We start from the raw sequence: 23,363 nt of genomic DNA on the forward strand, positions 1-23,363 counted from the left end.
TTTTTTTTTTTTTTTTTTTTTTTTTTTTTTTTTTTTTTTTTTTTTTTTTTTTTTTTTTTTTTTTTTAAAAAAAAATATTTGTTTGGTTCTATGCTGTATATTTCGTGCTAGGAACGTTAAATGTCCAGAATAGAAGGAATTGAAAATACAATTTACTTGTAACAAGTTTCAGTTGATTTTCAACATTTTTTTGAAGGCAACGGCCTTTTGTTTAATAAACTACAAGAAACCATCTGCAAGATGTCTTTGTAAGGAGAAGAATGGTATTTGGAAACTGACTAAGAAATGCAGTGTACTCATAAACGTTTTTCATTCTTGTGAGAATAATTTCTTGTTTATAAGGTTTAAAAAATATCTATAAGTTAGTCTAGCTTGTTAGTATGTAATTGACTTTGTAAATAGCATTTTTAATATCTGCAATTAAAATAAAGTTCTTGTTATATATTTTGCTTCTATTTTTTTTCTGTAATCTTATAATGAGATACCAGTTTGATTATTTCCCCTGTGAAATGTAGATAATCTGGATACCTCTCCTATTTCTCGATCCCTTTAAAATTACGGATCAATTTAGGTTTCTGGGAAACTGCTCACCTACCCCTCCCCAAACCTAACATTTTGCCCAAAGCGATAAGTAAGGGTTAATGTTAGGTTTGGGGAGGGGTAGGTGAGCAGTTTCCCAGAAACCTAAATTGATCCAAAATTACTGATGTGCTATAAGGCCATACTCAAAAGATTTTTGAGAACACTAAATTTAAAGTTTGCAATATAGAAAGTACGCAAAATAGTAGAACAGTTGAATGATTTCATTATTTTCTAACTTTTTAATTGATAGATTTTTTCTGTGAATGGTATAATTTCTCTTCCTCTTAGCTAAAAATACTCTTATTTACAAATTCAAAATTGGTTTGTCGTGTCAACTTACTTCTTTGGCTCGCAAATAATTTACTGTAGGTTTAACCTACCTCTATACATTTTTTACTGTTATTAAAAAAAATATTTCAATCTGTGTCAAGCAAAACCGTTTCAGGATTTTGGGTCAAGAACTTTGTTTAACCAAATTATTACGCGTGCTGTGATTTGTTTATCAAATCCGAAAACGTATCGTGACAGTAATTATGCTGGCTAGTTGCGCTCATTTGAAGTTGTGGGCAGCAAGCAAAGTCAAGGAGATAAGTGCAGTGTAATGATTTCTTTACGTTCTAAGGGAAACGAGAATTGGTTGGAGAAACCGGGGGTAAGATTGCAGTGTTTGACTGAGTCAAGCAGATCAAGAGAAACAGCTGGAGTTATTGGGAGGGTCGGGAAATCGAAATTCCACTGAACCTGTGAATGGCGGATTCTGAAACAAGACTGCGCCCGCAGTTTCGTGTCGTGGTTGCTAAGCAACTGATCGCGCTATCGGAGTACTCTCGAGTGCTCGTGCAATTTTTTTGATTGGATAATAAAATTCGAAAAGTTTATGAGTGCTTCAACGAAGATTTACTTAAAACGGCACAAGATCCCGGACTGAGCGCGTAATTGGTCACGACGTTACCATTGCAACAGGCGAGATCAGTTGCCGTTTGACTGCAGTGGTATTAAACTATGATTGACGGTAATTTATAAGACAGACTGTTGAAACGATTTTTGACGTTCTTAGTTCGTTTAAGTCCGTTTAACCGCTACAAGCTACATATCATTTGCGCCTGTCTTTCCTTCAAATCTTGAATTTTCCTCTGTGAGGTTCAGTTCTTTTATAACTGAAGTTGGCCGTTTTTTTCTCAGGTCGCTAATTGCCTTGTTCCCGTCACCAGTCTCTCGCTGACCGAATCCGACGCACATCGACTGTAGCAGTGCTGAAGATACGGCAGGAAGAATCCAAGACATCCGTCGCTAGGCAACAAAGCAAGGAACTCACTTGGAGTCACTATTCTGGAGAGCTGCTCAAGAGTTCCTGGGTATAAATGAAAAGAGAAGACTGATTGGACATTCCACAGACTAACATTAAGTTATTTAAATTTATTTATAATAAGCAACCAGCATTTTTGTTATCTGACGCCCAACAAGTGTGTGCACTGTGCTCGGAACAGACCTCGCAAAAACCCCTGTTGTATTTCAAGTTTATTAAAAACTAGCCATGGTATATTGCAATTCCTGAGTTTTGATTGGTTTACAGCCCATGGTATATGAGCTCATAACCCATGTATCACAAATAGGATAGGTGTTTGCGTCAGCGAGAACAGCCGGAGAGCTCAAATATTGCAATTATTAGTTTGTTTTTAATAAAACGATTATTCCACTCGCGCTTGTTGGATATGAGATAGTTATAGCCAACTCGGCGCTTCGTGCCTTGTTGACTACCTACCATCTCATATCCAACAAGCGCTCATGGAAAAATATTCATAGCTTGCAAATGTTACCTTTTAAGACTGCCACAATGGTGACCCTCTTGGACTCTGAATCATCACTGTTCGTTTCTTCTTTACACATGTCAAGTAAGGTGTGAACCAGATGCGACCACTAATAAAAAAAAAAAACGATTATGCTGAACAAACAAAAAGTCTGTGAGTGAGGGGTCGGGTAGCAGCTCTTGCAAGGTCTTGCATGAATGGCTTAGAGCAGTTTTCAATTGAGTGTCGTAAAACCAAAACCAAAACCAAAACCAAAGTAATTACTCTGACCAATCACAAAGGACACAGACAATCGAGTGAACCAATCAAAACTCGAAGCAATTACATGTAGTTGGCACAAAGCGCGGGAAAACGTGCGCGAGCGAGTCACAATTGGTTTTGGTTTTACTCCTGATTGGCCGAGAAAGTGGCGCGAAATTTTTAAACCAATCACTAAGCGTAGTGAACGCAAAACCAAAGAAAACGCAAATTACTTTCGACACTCAAGTGAAAACCGCTCTACTACTCTTCGAGAGAACAACAGAACAAACAACAGGAACAATGCCCCTAGCCCCCAAACAAAATAGCAACTGCTACACTAGAGGACCAGCAGAACTACAAGCTTTCTACTACTGAATCATGAGCAAGTGATGTTCATGACAACGACTTGTACTATCTTTTAATCTGTTCGCTTCTAAAGAAACTTTGGTGCAGTATTTGTGGGCAAGTGAAAACCTTGGCTAATTATCAACTTGAATTGAAAAAGCGAAATTGAACGATGTTGCCATTTTTGATTTATTGATGTCTGAAGTTTCGAACGTTAACCATTCGCCAAAACACAAAGGACTTGATAATCTCAGGCGAAAAAAAACTTGACTTGAAACCGGATCTCCAAAGGCGGTTTGCAGAAAAAAAAAAACAGAAGGGAGATTTCCAGTGTTATAATTCGTATAAAAAAGGACAATTTCGTTTTTTATGGGAGAGTTTCTTAGAAATTATTTTAATCTTGCTCCGCTTCACTAGTGCCGCAGGGGATAACTGAAAATATTTCTTCACTTTAGCAGTAACAACTAACCTTGTCAACATCCTGGCCAAAATAATATTCTGCATAAGGTAATGTTATCATTGGAAACTCATCCAAAACAACAGCAATAGCCTACAAAACAACAGAAAATGAGGCGCTTATGACAAGGCAATTCTTGTGGGCTTTGTGGACAAGAGGACAATCTGTCTGCCTGACTGTTCTGTGGAAGTGTCTTGAACCAGTTTTAAGGGGACTCAACATTAACCACAGGAAGCTAAACAATAATGACAGTGGTTATAAAGGGACTGTGTCACGACTGAGTTTAGTTTATTACTGTAAGATCTGCCAAATACTCGTTATATGAAACTTAATGTTTGCGAAGAAGTTACTTCTATGGATCTAAATGACAAAACCATAGCTTCATTACCACCAGATGTGTCTCACGGGCGTTATAATTTAAAGTTACAAGCAAACAAGACTAACTTTAAAAAAACTGTTCAGCCCAACAATATTTCAAAAACTCATATCGCCATCCGTTTCAATCTTCGTCGCTTTTGGCCATCCGTACCTTCTCTTGTAATTAGTGTGTTATTGAAATGCTCCTTCACTGTTTCAAGAGGTTATTCTTATATTTCAATGAATTTGATGGTCATTTTCCATGCTTAATTTTAGCTCAATCCGTGACGCAGTCCCTTTAATATTTAGAAGTAAGGATGACTGACGATGGAGAGGATAGAATTAAATTGCGATATGGACAAACGTAAAACACGAGGGTCAAGGTTTTTTACTTGCTTTCGAAAACCGTTAAAAAGCTGGTCGAGAAATGGGAAAAAGTTTACGCACAAGATAAAGGTTCGCCCCCTTGCAATGTGACTTAAACAAGTGAATGTGGCACAGTAAAAATTCTACTAAGTAGTCACATATTATAGTTCGTACATAATATATTAAACTTCTCAAAGGAAGTTCCTTTCTTACCTCAGAATGTCTGTTAACATGCGGCAAACAGAGAAGCAGTAAAGAGGTCCTTTCTTTAATCTTTTGGCCTTCAAGTTTGCTCAAAACAAAATTACACAACTCACTGCTAACAAACTGAGAACACAGCAGCGCCTGAAGAAGACGAGAAATTTATATTTCAGCAATGACATACAGTAATACTTATTCAGGGCTAGTTTGGTTTTGTTTGTCTAAGACGGTTCTCGATTGAGTGTCGTAAAACCAAAACCAAAGTATAAATCACTCTGGCCAATTACAAAGGACGCGGACAATCCAGTCAACCAATTTACACTTGAAGAAAATACATGAAGCCGGGAATTACTTATTCGGATCTAAATGACAAAACCATAGCTTCATTGCAACCAAATGTGTCTCCCGGGCGTTATAATTTAAAGTTACAAGCAAACAAGATCAACATTGAAAACTGTTCAGCCCAAAAAAATTTCAAAAACCCGTATCGCAATCTGTTTAAATCTTCGCTGCTTTTGGCCATCCATACCTTCTTTTGTATTCGGAGTCTTATTGAAATGTTCCTTCACTGTTTTACGAGGTTATTTTAATATTTCATCGAATTTGATGGGCATTTACCATGCCTAAATTAAGCTAAAATCCGTGACACAGTCCCTTTAAGTTGAGTTTACTACAGTTACAAACCAGTCACCTGAAGTTTCATCAGATCTTCATTACAGCAACAACAGCTGCACTCACTAAGGCTCGCTGGCGTGTCTACACCGCGCGGAGGTGTAAGATAAGGAGCTTTAGCAGCTGTTCGTCTGGATGGACCGGAGAACAGTGACGTGGACCGTGATAGTTGAGGAGAGCCCTGGGTAGAGACTGGCTTGTAACAGGGGCAGCCTGGGACTCCAGGAAGAGGCAATGAGCCTGGAAATCAGAATGCAAATACTTTACTTATACACTTTGTTAAAGGGACTGTGTCACGGCTGATAAGTTTATTTTATTAAGTTTTGCCAAACACTCGCTATGAAACTTTATGTTTGCAAACAAATTACTTCTATGCATCTTAATGAAAAAACCATAGCTTCATTGCAACCATTTGCCGGTATCTCCCGTGCGTTAAAATCTAAGGTTACAAGCAAACGAGATTAACTTTGAAAACTGTTCAGCGCAACAATCTTTTAAAAATCCATATCGCAATCCGTTTCAATCTTGCTTTTGGCCATCCGTACCTTCTTTGGTATTTGCTGTGTTATTGAAATGTTCCTTCACTGTTTTAAGAGGCTATTTTTATATTTCAACGAATTTGATGGTCATTTCCCAAGCCCTAAATTAGCTAAAATCCGTGAGCCAAAAATAGAACAAGACTGCAAACCGTGCTTGCGGAGGTACTACTACAAGTTCACGAGGCCTAGCTGTAATTCAACTAGCTGTTGACTAGAACTCGACAAGGCCTCAATTGGCACTAAACTGAAGATCACGAGCTTACACTGTAAGTACGACGTATTCGCCGAATTACACAGTTGTAAAACTACAACATGCATGTCCTTGCAAAACGTAAAATTAAGGCACGAAGTACTTTTTCGAGCTGTCCGTAGAATCGTTTGCGTAGCAACTTATCGTTTCTCACTGATGGTAGACGAAATACTAAGAGTTTCTACAAGCAAACAATAGTTAGTTTTAAATTGTTAATATTTGCCTAAACGCTTAAATTGGCATTTTAAAAATAATTAACTGACCTTGAAAAGGTGACAGTTTGTTTAGCCACGGATGACGTGTTCCAAAATGCCCTTTCCCTTTAGGCTAGAATAACAAACAACATAGTGTCACTTAAGTGTTTACATCATTATTATGTCACTAACCATCACTTTAATATTTTTACACGACACTAACTCTGCTTTTTTCGCAACTTCCCTTCTACCCCCACCCTACTGCCCTGCCCCATACATTTCCCACTATCTTTTTCTTGTCGTAAGCATGGCTATATAAATCAATTTTATTGCCCAATATAGCCTTTATAGCCCAATATAGCCTTTTTGCCCAATTTAGCCTTTTTAGCTGTCCGATCAACCTTGCATTTGGTTTATCGTTTTTCTCTATATTGCTGATCCTGAACTACGTCAAGATCCGGCTTCACTTCGCTGCTGTTTGTACAAGTGGTCCTTGCATTATTCCAGAGGTACCTATATAAATCACGAATAAGAGCTTGTTTATGTGAAGAAACGTTGTCCCTAGTAAAACAGTTACCCTTTTCCCCGAGCTATCTTTATCGAACGTGACTTGAGAAAAGTTGTCCCTGCCAACCCAGTTGTCCCCGCCCCTACCCCCAATCTCTCCCGGTTTCACGCATGCTCTGTATGTCCAGACTTCTCTCTGGTAGGCGAGTCAAACGTTTCCAAAGTGTATACACGGAGGAAAGTTGACTCCCCAAGTTGACTCACCCAACCTTCAAAACGCGTGACCTTCTAGCCCGGGTCACCCTACCCCCTGTGCCAACTTTGCCATTTCTCAAGTAAACGGATCGCAGCTACTAGAGATATTAGAGAGATTAAGCATGACGTTATACGGCAAACGGCAAACTCGAGCTTGCCTTTCATTTTGTTACCTTTTTATCGAATTCTAAAATTTATCCCTCATAAAAATAGGAAAAAAGTCCTACATTCACGACAAGCACAAAACTACTTATTTCCGCGAACGAACGCCAAACGGCGGACGGTAAAAATTCAATTTTGGTCGTTTGCGGGAAAGATAAACGTCATGCTTAACCTCTCTATTAAGCAGGACGTTATACGGCAAACGCGAGCTTGTCTTTCAATTTCTTACCTTTCTATCAAATTCTAAACTTACTCCCTCATAAAAATAGTGAAAAAATCCCACACTCACGACAAACACAAAACTACTCATTTCCGGCGAACGAACGGCAGACGGCAAAAGTTGAATTTTAGCCGTTCGCTGGAAAAATCAACGTCAAGCTTAATCTCCCTTTTTATAAAGAAATGTATGAAAAGCTCTCTCACCCGGGCAGCTCTGAATGAAGGGTAACCCTAACCCTAACAGGCCCTAAGTTAGTATATGACGCACTTACAACATGTTGATGAGATAAGGATGCCTGACGCTTTTTGTGGGTGCTTCCAATTCTTTCCAAGTAAATTCCACACAATGAAATCTGAAAAGAATGCATTTCTCCCAGTGAGTTAAGATTATCATTTACTTTAAACAATTGGCCAAAGTTATTATTTTGGCAAATCACAAGATACGAACAATCCAGTGAACCAATCAAATCTCAATCAAACTAGCCCCTGATGTAGACGGAGCGAAGCGCGGAATAACGTGTTTGAACGAGCGATTGCTTTTGGATTTACTTCTACTTGGATGAGAAAGTGGCGCGAGTTTTTTAAACCAATCACTAAGCGTAGTAATGCAAAATCAAAGAAAATGTTCTGTAGATTCGACACTCAAGTGAAAACCGCTCTAAAGGGGTGAAACAGGACAAGTCTTTCGATTTCCGACTAATTTTGATGCGTGGTTTTAAGTTTTGAAATGGAAGTGTAGTTTTGGTGTGGATGGGTAGTTTAGAGACGTCTATTTTATACCATGCCATAGAAAATACGTTTACCAAATTTCGTCGAGAATAAAATCGCAGCGCACGATGGGAAGGTTGGGTTGAATACCGTCGAATATACAACGGCTTTCCTGTATTCTGATTGGCTGTATTTTATATGGCATGGTATATGTATACTACCAAATTCTAATTCCAAGATCACTGAAAATTTCGTATTTTAAAATGTGGTGTCTTTGCATATTACTGCCATAATTGTCCACCTTAATGCACGTTTCATTTTACACATTGTATCCTCACAGACTCCACCCTTATTATTGCAGTTTTCTTTTCGAGATAAATGTCGCGCAAAAGCTACCGTGAATACATAACCGCTGAAATTTCTCGGCAAACATTAGACGCAAGTGGACGTTAGTTGAAAACTTGCGTTTACTTGCGTCTCTGTTTGGCCAGGACTTGCGTGCACTTCCGTTGACTTGCGATGAATTGCGTTCACTCTGGTCGAGAACAAATTTGCACGCAAGTCAACGCAAGTTTTTTACCGTTTGGCCACCCATCGCAAGTCAACGCAAGTTTTGCTGTATACTTCAAATACTGAATTGCAGCGCGCACAGCAGCATTTAAATGGCTCTTTTTACAACTTGCGTGTCCGTTTGGCCATCCAACGCAAGTTCAACTTGCGACTACTTGCGTGCACTTGCGTTACCGTTTGACCAGGGCTTTAGCCTCCTACGCAGACGAGCCCAAAGAACGTCTGCGTTGGAGGCAAGGCAAACGTTTGCGACATAAACATCCGAGAAAGTAAAGTGCCGATTTCACGATTTTTAATTAATGTTTTTCAGTAAAGGGAAAGGTTTATTAGCCAATTATGATCTGCTGTTATTAGCAGTGGGTATCTAGAGGATTTTTTAAAACTAAAACATGTCCGTTTAAAATCAAAGAGTGAGCTATAACACATGAAATAGCAGCTGTCAACTGGATCGTAAAAAACACAGGTGTCTTGTAGCCGACACTGTACACGTCACAATTTCGGTATGTTCCCTTTCTTTAGGTCACGTAACATAAAAAGATTATCAAAGCATCAGCAAAAAAAAAAAAAAAAATGGCCAAATCTTAAAACAAGTTCAAAGAAGGGAAATTAGTGGAAAAATTTTCCCGCCGTGAATTGCAATTACGAAAAGAGAACACAACACTTTTAAGCATGTTCCGTGCATGCATGTATTACATTGAATACTGTCTTTTCACCTTTTCCCCCGCCCTCACAGAGGACTATACAATAACTCGAACACTAGAGAATTTGACTGAAAGTTGGAATTCATTTTCTCGAACTTGACAGAAACTATGCACGTATTAACGTGTTTCTGCGAAAAAAATACATAATCAACACAAACTAACAAAAAGATCCAAATGAACAGAATGCAATACAATACAGTTTGCAAAACAGCACACGTTGTTTCGGCCAGCTATAACGCCTAACTTCCCGCCACAAAAAAATGAACGAACAATGCCTTCAAGAAACGCTTCGCCGTTGCATTGTCGTTAGTCCCTCAGTACGCGTTAAAATGAGTAGGCACTGAATGTCCAATCTCCGGTTCTCAATCCAACTACTTTTCGTACTTCAGATTTCCATTGTTTCACATTCTATATATGTTTTCGGAATAACTTTGTATTTCGCCAAAGAAGGTTGCAGTTGAACTCATCTAAGCGAGGAAGTGCAAACGTGAGAAAACGATCTCCAAACACAAATTGAAGAAACCTTGGCAGACTGTACTCAGTTAATCGAGCAAAGATGAATCACACCACAGACAACACTACATCACTCAGATGTGGTGTCGCATTTCTTCCTATGAATCCTGAAAAGATTTCTCCTGATCTTCACGCTGTCTTTACCGTCCGACTCGTCGTTAACGCTCTCACCTGTCCTCTCATCATTTTGCTGAACATCCTGGTGATGGTGGCAGTGAAAACCAAACAACAGCTTCGCACCAAGTCTAACGTAGCACTCGCCTGTTTAGCCACAACTGACCTTGTAGTTGGACTAGTTGTTCAACCTTTGCACTTCGCCTGTTATATCTTACTTTTCCAAGGTAAGCCTGACGTGTTTTGTAGTCTAAAGGAGATAGCAACGGACATTACCGTCAAATGTGTTTTGGCGTCGCTATATCATTTGCTTTTGATGAGCGCTGAGCGGTATGTCGCAGTAAAACACCCCTTTGCACACGGGAGCCAGGTCAGCAAAGTTCGTATCATGATAGTCTCTGGTCTGGCGTGGGCTGCAGCGATCATCCTTCCTACTCATAGCTCTTTGGTTGACAAACAGACAACTCCTGACAATATTAGCTGGTTCTGTAATACTGTTTCTCTATTTCCCCACCGTAATTTACTTTAATGTTGCTGTATACAAGGAGGTCCGTCGTAACGAGAAACAAATTGCTGCCAATCAAGTTTCCTTAGAAGCCAAGGAGAAGATACTCAAAAATAAGAAATCCTTTTACACGACAGTTATTGTACTCTTTGCGATTTTTTTGTGCTATGTCCCAGTAAATATCTGTTTTGCTGTTATCACTTCATTAAGGGACAAAATCCCTGCTAGTGTAGGACATATTGTTTTGTATCTTGTTGGTCTATTGCCAGTACTAAATTCGCTGTTAAATCCACTGATTTATATTGTTAGAATACGAGATTTTCGCGTAGCTTTCATTCAGTTGTTGTCGCGAAAAACTATTGCACAAGCTGAGGAACTTGAAATGAAAATCTTTGGACCAACACAGAATGAAGTCGAAGGACAAAATAGCGCTAGCCAAGAAGAACACATGCAACAAGGAAATGAGGCATTGAACAATGGACATGATACTACAGCGCCAACACAGCAAAATAGGGCTAGCCAAGAAGATGTTCAACAAGTAAATGAGACATTAATATAGTAAAGACATCTAATATAGTAAAAGTTCGTCTACATATCGTTTCCAGATCTTAGATCTACAAACCTAAGATCTGGAAACGATATGTAGACGACACTTTTACTATATTAGATCAAGACCAAGTCGACGGCTTTTTACAACATCTTAATAGCCAACAGCCCACTATTCGTTTTACCATGGAAACCGAGAAAGATAACAGCATTCCCTTTCTCGACACGTCAGTTATAAGGGACTCAAACGGCCTTCTTACTACCAGTGTATGTAGAAAGCCCACAAACACTGATCAGTACTTAGCCTATGACTCACACCATCCTCAGACAGTGAAGCGTGGTATTGTTAAGTGTCTATATGACCGAGCCAAACACCTCATAACAAAACCATCAGTTATCTCTCAAGAAAAGAAACATTTATCGTCGGTACTTGTTTCTAACGGTTATCCGTCTTCGTTCATACGAAAACTTACTAAGACCACAAGACCAACAGCCAACAACGAACCCAATTCAAATCTACCGCGGTTTTACCCTATATTAAAGGTGTATCAGAGGTTCTTCGCCGCTGCCTACAAGAACAAGGCGTTCGCACCGTCTTTAAATCTGACACAACTCTTCGGTCTTACTTAGTACGACCGAAAGACGCCCTAGAACAAGGCAAACAAGAAGGTGTTGTATACAAAATTCCATGTGAATGCGGCAAAGTATATATAGGGGAAACAGGGAGAGCGATGCAAGACAGGATAAAAGAACACGACAGAGACATAAGGCTTGCTCATACACAAACCTCCGCAGTTTCGGAGCACGCAAACAAAACGGGGCATATTCCTTTATGGAATCAAGTCAAGTTTATCGATCGTGACCCTCACCGATACACACGCAGGGTCAAAGAGGCTATCCAAATAAGACTTCATTCTAATAATATCAATAGAGATAGCGGAATTGAAATTCCTGAAGCATGGATACCTACGATCAGCATAACAGCCGTTCAACTACAAACAAACGAAGGCTTGTCTTCGAAAGAAATCGTTTGAAAGAGATCGTTTTTGATTGTGGGAAAAAATGTTCAATAAATGAAATTGTATTAAATTTGCTGTCCTTAAATATCTAATTTTGATGTGATTTGATCTTTTTATTCGAGGAATACTACACAGATTGATAACCCAAAACCGGGTTAAATATACTTGCTCGTAATATATAAAAACAAAAAAGAAAAAAAGATCGAAGAAAAAAAATTAGCCTGATTATTTTTAACTACTGCCGACCGTTTGCTTTTTTATTTTTCTCAAAATTTTAAACTCCAATGGTTCAAAAAGTCTCCCCGAACTATGTCTAAGACTTCGCACAACGCGGTGGATTTTTATCCCTTTTTTACATGAATCGCAGAGCGGAAAGAGAGAAAGGCGGAAGATAAAAAAATGAACTGAACGCGTGAAAACGCATTTGTCCAATTTGTTTTCGCTTGTCGTACAGCAAGTCTAACATGAGCGCAGGTTGAAATTGTGTTATTTGTGCGCTAAAAGGCATCTATTATTAACGAATAATCACCGCATCTTTACCGAAAATAATTTAATAAGCGCCGCTCTCGAATAGGCGCCGCGGAGCTTATCTGAGTACTTACAAAGATTTCCACTTGTATTTGAATAGCAATACTTTCACAAAGAAGACTGAGAAACTGTGTTCATGTTACCTCTTGTATTTCATTCGAAATAATTTTATATTAAATTGTGCATACCTAGAACCTGTCTTACTAAATTCTCTCTATATTCCCCTCAGTGTTTTACTGGTAGTTCAAATAAGCGCCGCTCTCGAATAAGCGCCGCCCCTTTAAGAGGGAAAATTAAATACATGCCGCTGCGCTTAATCGATTATTTACGGTATCTAAAACAGCAGTTTGAGGAAAAATTAATATCACGGTCAGTTTTTTATTTGTTCAATCTACAACATTTTCAATAAGAAAAAACAGATGTTAACCACATTTTCGTTCCTGGCAGGACAAGTTTTCCAAGAGCGAAGTTTGAAATGGCGTTATTTTTAGCGCGAAAAGCAAATATCTTTTCATCTTATTTGTTTTATTTATTTGTTTCCTCTGTTTCAGTGGCATGCCTGTAAACTAGCTATCTCGTTGAGATATGAAGCTAAGTGCATGACCACTATAAACATATATATTTTTTTTTATTTATCTTACGCGTCAAAACTTCACTGAAAAAAATCTAAACATCTGTTCGAGGAAAAATAAAAGTCGCGCTTATATCTCGTTGTTGTTCAATCAACAACGTTTTCAAGAGAAAAAAAAGACTAAAACATTTTTCGCTTTTTTCAGGACAAGCCTTGCACGGATGCAGTCTGGAATTGTGTTTATATTTACTCGCTAATTAGCGCGTGGAAACTCCACTAAAACACATTTAGCTGAACAGCCGTTTATAAAAAAAACATAAAAATCACGGATTTTTTTCAACGTTGCTTTGTGTTGTCGTTGCTTCTAAAACGTTTCCAAGGGTAAAATAAACTAATGAAAACCACACTTCTCAATTCTAACAGGACTATCCTTGCTTGAAATTGAAGCTTATTTTCCCGCTAATTAGCACGCGGAAGATTCACCAAAACAAACTACCTCAACAGCTGTTTGACGGAAAACAAAATGACGCTCATGTTAAAAATGAAAACATAACCTTTTAATAACTTCATAATTGACTTGCTGTTGAATAACTGCGGGTCGAGGAGCCGGGAGAGGAGAAAGATTTTTTATGTAAATGCCGGCGTAATTTTTAAAAAAGTCTCTCCAATAAAACGTTTCAAACTGCAGTTTAAATATGTCTTACCATTAAATTTCCGTTCTCTTTAAACTATTGCTTGATTTTGCTTCTTAAAAACACGTTTGCTAAATTGCTTCCGCTTCGGCTCTACATTTGCTTTTGCACCGCGCCATGGATGTTCGCGAACTGAACAAACCTTACTACACTATCCACTAGTGATCAGTTGTCCAGTGGATAGCGTTATCACCCTTTGAGCACAGGTGCAAAAATGGTGCAAAACTTATTTATGAATCATAGTAAGTCTGCATACGACCCTAGCTGCACATCAAGCCGGTGCTTATTCCGGTTTCCGTAGCATGAATTGACTTGGAGTATTTCTACTCCCCTCTGGATGGGATGCCAGTCCATCGCAGTGTTACCCCCCAGCAGTAAATTCGCCGGTACTCATTTATACACCTGGGTCGAGAGAGGCACTGTGAGAGTAAAGTGTCTTGCCCAAGAACACAACACAGTGACCCTGGCCAGGGCTCGAACCCGGAACACTCGATCCTGAGTTCAGCGAATACTACGAATACCACGTCAAGAAATACTGATTGATTTTTTAGGGTTATTTTAAGCTTTACATACATTTTTCTGTAAATTTGTCCGTGGTCTTTACATACAGATATGTGGAAAATGGTACGGGTGTAGTTTAACAAATGAAAAAAATATCGACCTTAAGATAGTGTGTTGAGGAGCGAAGGGAGAGGGGTGTACATGGAATCATTGTATCTGTTGGGGGGGGGGGGGGAGGGTACATGAAAACACTGCTGCTGCTTGAGGGGGATCACATATTACAGGCTGGTTTGATATCCCCCGACCTACCCCACGCAATAAATAATGATCGACCCCTAATCACGAGTATGATTACAGACGAATTGAACAAATTGTTACCAATCAATAAAAACCATAACCAAATTAAAACATAATAGCCGAGTTGGTTTTGACCAAGAGACACAACAACATTAAAAAAAAAAATAATAAAAAAAAAAAATAAAAAAACGCGCGCCAATGATGCGTACTGTCCAACCACTTTGTCATGTTGCGTACACTGTCCAACCAAAAAGCACGCCGCGTAAACTGTCCTCTTTGGGACAGTAGAAAAATAGCCAAATCTTAAAACAAGTTCAAAACACTTTTAAATATGTTCAATATTGCATTGAATACAATGTGTTTTCACCTTCTTTCCGCTATCAAAAACGAGAGGATTTTGATGTTCAGGGGTCGGTTGTGTGAGCGGAACTATGCATCACGTATTAACGTGTTCAGTTCTACGAAAACAATACACAATCAACACATAAACTGACGAAAAAGATCCAAGGGAATACTTTTCGCTGTGGGTGATGAAAGCGTCATTTAATAGTAAGGCGTCAACACTTGCCAACCCGTAGTGTTATGAAGCAGATGCTGTAAAACCACATTACATAACAAATTGAAAACGTGACTTGTCTCGTCAGATTAACAAACGTTATATAACAAATCTAAAACGTGACAAGCCCATATCATACATGACATAACCAACTGAGAATGTGAGTGGTTAAGCTTTCTTATCGCAATACAAAATTCAACGCACGTGTTTCTGAAAGGCGATCTAGGCGATAGGAAATTGTTAAAGTAAACTACAAAGCAACTGTAATGGTAAGTTCGAAGAACAATACACAGGATAAACCTTCGACTCATCCTTCATGCAAAATAGTCGGTATCTCGAAGAGATCTTTGAATCTGCTATCACAGAGGACTGTAATACTTCGAACATTTAACGAGAGGATTTTAAAGTTAACCTTTGTTTTCTCGAACATAACAGATAAAAAATGGTGGGTGTTCAGGCAATCAGGTGGGTGAGCGGAACTACGCACGTATTAACGTGTTTCTGCAAAAACACAATACATAATCAACACATGAACTAACGAAAAAGATTCAAACGGACACAGTGCAAAACAGCACACGTTGTTGCCGCCACCTATAACGCTTAACTTCCTTTCATTAAAAATGCGAGAACAAAGCCTTCAAGAAACACTTCGTCAGTGAAATGTCGTTGGTTTAATCTCAGTAGAGCAGCAAAGAAAGAAATAATTCTTTACGCGTTAAAATGAGTACGCACCGAATGTCCAATCACCGGTTCTCAATCCAACTAATTTTAGTTCTTTAGATTTCCATTGTTTCACAATCTATATATTATTTCGGAATAACTTTGTATTTCGCCAAAGAAGGTTGCAATTAAACTCAGCTAAGCGAGGAAGTGCAAACGTGAGAAAACGATCTCTAAACACAAATTGAAGAAACCTTCGTAGACTCAGTTAATCGAGCAAAGATGAATCACACCACAGACAACACTACATTACTCAGATGTGGTGTCGCATTTCTTCCTATGAATCCTGAAAAGATTTCTCCTGATCTTCACGCTGTCTTTACCGTCCGACTCGTCGTTAACGCTCTCACCTGTCCTCTCATCATTTTGCTGAACATCCTGGTGATGGTGGCAGTGAAAACCAAACAACAGCTTCGCACCAAGTCTAACGTAGCACTCGCCTGTTTAGCCACAACTGACCTTGTAGTTGGACTAGTTGTTCAACCTTTGCATTTCGCCTGCTATATCTTACTTTTCCAAGGTAAGCCTGACGTGTTTTGTAGTCTAAAGGAGATAGCGACGGACATTACCGTCAAAGGTGTTTTGGCATCGCTATTTCATTCGCTTTTGATGAGCGCTGAGCGTTATGTCGCAGTAAAACACCCCTTTGCACACGAGAGCAAGGTCAGCAAAGCTCGTATCATGATAGTCTCTGGTCTGGTGTGGGCTGCAGCCATCATCCTTCCCACACATTACCTCTGGTTGACAAACAGACAATTCCTGACAATATTAGCTGGTTCTGTAATACTGTTTCTCTATTTCCCCGCCATGATTTACTTTAATGTTGCTGTATACAAAGAGGTCCGTCGTAACGAGAAACAAATTGCTGCCAATCAAGTTTCCTTAGAAGCCAAGGAGAAGATACTCAAAAATAAGAAAGCGTTTTTCACGACAACTATTGTACTGCTAGCAATTTGTTTGTGCTACGTCCCGGTAAATATCTGTTTTGCTATTATCAATACACTAAAGGGCAGAATCTCTGTTAATGTAGGACATATTGTTTTGTATCTTGTTACTCTGTTGCCAGTACTAAATTCGCTGTTAAATCCGCTAATTTACACTGTTAGAATACGATATTTTCGCGTAGCTTTCATTCAGTTGTTGTCAAGAAAGACTGTTGCACAAGCTGAGGAACTTGAAATGAAAATCTTTGCACTAAGACAGATTGAAGTCGAAGCTAATGTCGAACAAGGACAAAATAGGGCTAGCCAAGAAGAACATATGCAACAAGGAAATGAGGCATTGAACAATGGACATGATACTACAGCGCCAATTCAGCAAAATAGGGCTAGCCAAGAAGATGTTCAACAAGTAAATAAGACATTAAATAATGAACTTGAAACTACAGCGCCAACACAGCCGCAAGAGGAATATGAGGAAACACCTTTGTAAGGACATTAGAAATCATTTTCAAAACGTAGGATTGTCTTCGAAAGTCAGTCCTAAAGATCGTTTTTGATTGTGGGAAAATATGTTCAATAAATGAAATTGTATTAAAATTGTTGTCCTTAAATATCTAATTTTGATGTGAGGTGATCTTTTTCTTCGAGAAATACTACACAGATTGATAACACAAAACCGGGTAAAATATACTTGCTCGCAATATATAAAAACAAAAAGGAAAAAAAAAACGAAGTAAAAAAAACATAGCCCGATTATTTTTAACTAATGCAGACCGTTTGCCTTTTTATTTTTCTATAAAATTTTAAACTCGAATGGTTCGAAAAGTCTCCCCTAAATATGTCTGAGACTTAACACAACGAGGTGGATTTTTTTCTTTTTCGCAAAAATCGCAGAGCGAAAAGAAAGAAATGCGGGAGATGAAAAAAATGAACTGAACGCGTGAAACCTCATTTGTCCAATTTGTTTTCGCTTGTCGCACAACAGGCCTAACATGAGCGCAGGTTGAAATTGTGTTATTTGTGCGCTAGAATGGAAACTTATACTGGAAGAGAATACCGTAAATGATTGATTAAGCGCTGCTACTCGAATTAGCGCCGCTCTCGAATAAGCGCCGCTCATGAATTAGCGCCGTATCTTTACCGAAAATAATTTAATAAGCGCCGCGGAGCTAATCTGGGTATTTACAAAGATTTCCTCTTGTATTTGAACAGAAATACTTACACAAAGAGACTGAGAAACTGTGTTCATGTTACCTCTTGTATTTCATCGAAATAGTTTTATATCAAATTGGGCACACCTAGTACGCGCCTCACTTAACTATCTCTAAATTCCCCCTCAGTGTTTTACCGGTAGCTGAAATAAGCGCCGCTCTCGAATAAGTGCCACGGAAAATTAAATAAGCGCCGCGGCGCTTAATCGATCATTTACGGTATCTAAAACATCTGTTCGATGAAAAATAAAAATCGCGTTTATATTTCGTTGTTGTTCAATCTACAACGTTTTCAAGAGAAAACAAATGACTAAAACAACATTTTTCGCTTTTGGCAGGACGAGCCTTGCTAGGGGACAGTCTGAAATTGTGTTCATATTTCTTGCTAATTTGCGCGTGGAAGCTTCACTAACTGAAAGCTCACTAACTGACCAGTTGTTTTAAAGAAAGATACAAATCAAAGTTTTTTTTCAGCATTGTTTTGTGTTGTCGTTGCTTCTACAATGTTTCCAAGGGTAAAATAAACTCATGAAAACCACATTTTTAATTCTGACAGGACTAGCCTCGCTTGAGGGCCATCTGAAATGGAGCTTATTTTTCTCGCTAAGGTGCGTAGGTGATTCACTGAAGCACGCAACGGCCTCAACAGCTGTTTGACGGAAAATAAAAACGACGCTTATTTTAAAAATGAAAACATAACCTTTTAATAACTTCTGTCTTCATAATTGACTTGCTTTTAAATAACTGCGGGCCGAGGAGCCGGGAGAGGAAAATTGTTTTCAAGTAAATGCCGGCGTCATTTTAAAGAGTCTTTCCAGTGAAACGTTATTACCATTAAATTTCTGATCTCTTTGAACCATTGTTTGATTTTGCTTCTTAAAAAAACTTTTGCTAAATTGCTTCCGCTTCGCCTCTACATTTGCTTTTCAGATTAAAAAAAATAAGAAATAGAAATGGGACTTAGTGCTTTAGCCTTTTAGGTTTGTGCCAGTTCCCGCTTTATCCGAAATTTTGCATCGCGCCATGATTGTAAGCTAACAAACCTAACTATACTATCCTCTATCCACTAGTGATCAGTTGCCCAATGGATAGCGTTATCCACCCTTTGGGCACAGGTGCAAAAATGGCGCAAAACTTGTTTATGAATCATAAACTATAAAATGTCACTTCAACAGATATTGATTGATTTTTTGGGGTTATTTTCAGTTTTACAAACATTTTTAGCGAGAATAAAAACAACGTTTCGACATCGTTCACGATGTCATTTTCAAGTAAATGCGTAGGTCAGTTCTTCAAATTATGCTAATATGAAAGTGACAAGAGAAGGTGACTATTTGGAAACGATGCTAATTAAAAAAACAATTTTGCTCGAGTCGAGTCTGATTGGGTGTTAAGATCCGGTTTAAGATCTCTATGTATATAGAATTTTATATACAAGGCAGCTAAGGTTCTTAGGCTTCAGATTGTGTTCACAGTTGTGTTCTTTCTTTAACTGATTTCCGATGTTCATTAACGCGTTGGTACAAGTGTCGGCGTGTGAAGCCGACATACCTTGAACCGCACAAGCCACATTTGAATAAATAAACAACGCTTTGTTGATTGAGGCTTTTTTTTTTCTCGGATCTTAACACCATCCTCAACCTTTTTACTAGTAAATAAACATACATTTTACATAAAGATACATACATTTTTCTGTAAATTTGTCCGTGGGCTTTACATACAGATAAGTGGAAACTGGTACGGGTGTAGTTTAACAAATAAAATAAAAATATCGAAGCGAGTGGGGTGTACATGGAATCATTGTGTCTTCTGGGGGCGGGGGGGGGGGGGGGAGGGGGTGCATGAATACATTGCGCCTGCTTGAGGGGGATCAGATATCATTAAATCCCCCGACCCACCACAGGCAATAAATAACGATCGATCCCTAAGCACGAGTATGATTACAGACGAATTGAACGACGCGAAGTATAACAAAATTTGAAAAACATAACCAAATAAAAACAAAATAGCCGAGTTGGTTTTGATGCACAAGAGAGAAAACAAAACTAAACCAAAAAAAAAAACAGCGCGCGCAAATGGCGCGTACTGTCCAACTACTTAGGTATGTTGCGTACACTTTCCAATTAAAAAACACTGTCCTGTTTGAACTAATATCAGTTGGCTGTTGTCAGTGGTGAGTTTTTTTTTTATATTTTATTTTATAGTAAGTTTTATTTAGGTGAGTGTTGAGATTGTTTTGGCCGACATCGCACACGTTTTAAGGAGAAAGGTTAGTTTTACAGTTGAAGTGAGGTTTAAGTTTTACGTAGTTGCCACAGACATCAGTTTTCAAAATGACCAGATAAATAAAAAAAAGTCAGATATAGTAGCAGCCTCGAGCCTCCAGTTCCAAAAAAAAAAACATGGCTGAGATTCCATTGACCTGAAAAGTTAATCTATCAATGGTATTAAAGCAGAGCTGTTATAATTTCAATTTTCCCTGACTTTTCTTCAAAATGATAATTTCCCCTGACTCAAAATAAAATTTCCTGGTCTTCAAAAGTTCTTATTTTCCCTGACCATTTCATGACCTGTGGCAACCAAGTTTTAAGGTGACTTTGTTAAGTCTATGTACAGCTAGTAATAACAATGTCGGGAACAAATTTTATACATCGACTTACCACTGTTACGTCAAATGAGTCCAATCTGTTTTTATCTGAAATGAACGAACGACAACATAAATCAGGACTTATTATTCAGGGATAACTTTGAATCGAATCCAGAATCCAGAATCGATGGTTTTCATAATGTAATACAGTAGAACCCCGGTAACTCGAATTCGGATAACTCGAACAACCCCGCTAACTCGAACAAACTTCCATTTCCCTTGGATTTAAACCCACTTTTCAGTCTTATTAAATCGACCCCGATAACTCGAAACCCCGCTAACTCGAACTGTTTTTCGTTTTCCTTCAGAGTTCGAGTTGCCGGGGTTCTACTGCATGTCCTGTTGTACAAATACTTTAAATCCTGAAATACGAAACGAACGCGCGCGGTTATCTCCAATTTAGGATAAGATTGCGGGGTGAGTGTGGGGCACTCATTCGATGAGGGAGAGGCCTAAGTTATTCAATTTTTGGAAAATCGTGGCCAGATGGTTTTTTTTAATTTTATTTTAGTAATGTAACATTGGTGCAGAAAAGCTGTCAGAATAGTCGTTAAAGCAACACAGTATTTGTAATTACTCTTGTTTAGTTAGTTCGCCAAACGTGTTTGGTATTTTCGATTGGAGATTATTTCAATTTACCATTTATTCATCTTTTCGACATATACTCCTAATTGCGACATGAAGCTGGAGATTGCAAGACGCGACTTCAAAGATAAGAAACTGTTCCTGGTGTTGTATAGATGTAGGCAAGAGCAATACATGATTGATTATGAATTTTCGTTTCCCTTGGATAATACTAGTCTTCTCTGTAATTTTACCTCCGATTTCTCAAGCCTGTCTATTCCTCAAAGCAATTTTCGTTTCCCCTGAAGGCCGGAGGTTCGAGAAATCAGGATTCTACTGTATTGCATTTTAACATGATGGCGCCTGAAAGTATTTATTAAAGAAGCTACGTCACGGACAACGCTCGAAAAATTTGCCAATGTTTATCATTCGTAATCTGTCTTATCTTTCAGTCGAAACCATCCTGTTAGAGGTTTTATTACTGCGCTGTGTTTTCACATTAGAAAACCATTATTTTGAGGTTTCCTTCAATTTGAGAGTTTTCAGATTGACTTGAAATACCGTGGCATAGCTCCTTAAAAGAACATTTATTTTCGACACAAACCATTAAGTACTGCTTCCATAAATCCAATAGCGACTTCATTGTGGCTGGCATCAGGCCTACTGGTCTGAAAATGACACACACACAAATATTATGATAAAAAAACCGATATTCAAATGTTGCATACATAATAAAGACTACGGGTTAAGAAAAGGCGAGAAAAAAATCATTTCAGCTTACCCCCAACAAAGTGAGCAGTGTATCTATAGACAAGAATTTATTATCATGTAGGCTGAGAAGAACCTCCATGAAAACCTTCGGTTGATGTTTTCTTAACAACTGAAAAACAAAAGAAAATGTTGCCAATAAGCTTATATCTTAATACTGAATTTATCAGAGACCTTCTAGGCATTGTGATCCACATCAATGATGCAACCTATAACTAGAACCTAATTATGGCCCAGAAATTAAACTTAATTATGACCAGGAAACTTCAGAAACTTCAAACTTACCTGTGCAAGAGGGGTAAAACGAGTTCCATCTTCATGTAGCAGGTAATAATGAGTGCCCAGAACTTCAACAAGTTTTTTCTGTTTAAAATTGGAGGTTAAAACAAAATTAACCAAAACCAATTTACTTTTTACAAATCAAGAATCTGCAAAACACTGTTCAGCAATAATTAAAGAAAGAAATGTCCTTGATATTAATATTAAACTTCTGCCTATTTCCTGGAAGTGATTGCCTGTTCAAATTAAGGCCAATGATACTGTTTATCTGTTTATTATGCTGTACAAGGTGGTTCTAACTTTTAAGTCTGTGGATGAAAACCTAGTGTACTTTCATGTAATTTCGTTTATCGTGCAGTAGAAAGCAGCTTTAACTTACTAGAGTCTTGCCAAAACCCATGTGTGTGACCATTCAAATCAAAGATGCAGTGAAATAAATACACCATACAGGCATGTGACATTTTTCTTTTCTGAGTCACACCCACCTTAGGAATAGAGAACAAAGCTAACTGGGCATGATCAGGTTCACACTGGTGCAGATACAACACTGCTCGCACAAGGTTGTCTAGTGGTGACAGACTAAAACACAATAGGATACAAAAATTATTTGTCAATATAAAAATATCAAATGAGAGATTTCAAAATCATGTTGCATTGCTCATGGAGTGTGGTACTGTATCAGTACTTATTTAATATTTTGACATGCAGTAAATCTGCATTCTCAATTCATTTCTCTCCTTGAGGGAGAGGTCTATGATTTTAGCAGAAAAATAATACTGACTCCTTAAGATCCAAAGGCCATTAAGTGTATGTCAAACAGCAAAGAGTCGACAGAGAGGAGGTTCTACTCTAGACAAAATGGCCTACCTGTAAGTACCACCTTCTGCTTTGCAAGTCTTCTTCAGATCTTCCAGGGCAAACAATGCTGTGTCTAATTTAGACAAATGGATGATAATCAATAAGAAATATTAAACTACAACTAAATATGAAATTGATCTACATGTAAGAACATGTAGCAATACAAGGTTCATAAATGAAAAAAAAAAAATCAACTTTTCAGGCAATTCAACTAAACCAACCTGATGAAAATCCACTGAGAGATGACATGAGAATAATCTCTGCAACTCGACTTGGTTTCCCTTTGGAATACAGCCTGAAAATTTTCTTGGCAGTATTCTAACAGTAAAAAACACAATGGCAAAGTTCAGACAATACAAGGATGTCCACGCCTTCCTAGCAATAAAGGAAGAACTACAAG

General features: G+C 38.3%; 2 protein-coding genes and 1 pseudogene across 3 annotated transcripts in view; 2 read left to right on the forward strand and 1 right to left on the reverse strand.

Moving 5' to 3' along the window:
- Positions 1-92: 92 nt before the first annotated feature.
- The window catches only part of LOC144657572 (uncharacterized), a 36,224-nt gene continuing 12,953 nt past the window's right edge, over positions 93-23,363 (reverse strand). Inside the window, exons 8-22 of one of the 2 annotated variants that reach the window (XR_013571578.1) lie at positions 23,185-23,281; positions 22,973-23,036; positions 22,591-22,684; positions 22,112-22,189; positions 21,840-21,938; positions 21,663-21,726; positions 20,508-20,542; positions 7,427-7,507; positions 6,081-6,144; positions 5,048-5,268; positions 4,369-4,500; positions 3,445-3,525; positions 2,400-2,499; positions 685-1,933; positions 93-539 (exon numbers count right to left, since the gene is read on the reverse strand). Coding sequence is in view for 1 of the 2 variants with exons in the window: in XM_078517918.1 (XP_078374044.1) it covers positions 1,761-1,933; positions 2,400-2,499; positions 3,445-3,525; positions 4,369-4,500; positions 5,048-5,268; positions 6,081-6,144; positions 7,427-7,507; positions 20,508-20,542; positions 21,663-21,726; positions 21,840-21,938; positions 22,112-22,189; positions 22,591-22,684; positions 22,973-23,036; positions 23,185-23,281 (1,383 nt within the window). In the remaining variant the exon portion in view is untranslated. Of the gene's footprint in view, positions 1,934-2,399; positions 2,500-3,444; positions 3,526-4,368; positions 4,501-5,047; positions 5,269-6,080; positions 6,145-7,426; positions 7,508-20,507; positions 20,543-21,662; positions 21,727-21,839; positions 21,939-22,111; positions 22,190-22,590; positions 22,685-22,972; positions 23,037-23,184; positions 23,282-23,363 lie in introns of both variants that reach the window. The other variant, XM_078517918.1, reaches the window with a different exon arrangement.
- LOC144656479 (beta-1 adrenergic receptor-like) lies at positions 9,603-10,824 on the forward strand (annotated as a pseudogene).
- Positions 15,883-17,324, forward strand: LOC144658863 (beta-1 adrenergic receptor-like). The gene has a single exon (XM_078519344.1). The coding sequence runs from the start codon at positions 15,918-15,920 to the stop codon at positions 17,124-17,126; it is 1,209 nt and encodes a 402-aa protein (XP_078375470.1). The 5' UTR covers positions 15,883-15,917; the 3' UTR covers positions 17,127-17,324.

Source organism: Oculina patagonica, chromosome 6, assembly GCF_052425735.1.
Source record: "Oculina patagonica isolate OP01 chromosome 6, crgOcupat, whole genome shotgun sequence".
Taxonomy (NCBI): Eukaryota; Metazoa; Cnidaria; class Anthozoa; order Scleractinia; family Oculinidae; genus Oculina; species Oculina patagonica.

Coding starts and splice junctions, on each gene's coding strand:
- LOC144658863 (XM_078519344.1), top strand. CDS start 15,918: ATGAATCACACCACAGACAACACTACATTACTCAGATGTGGTGTCGCA.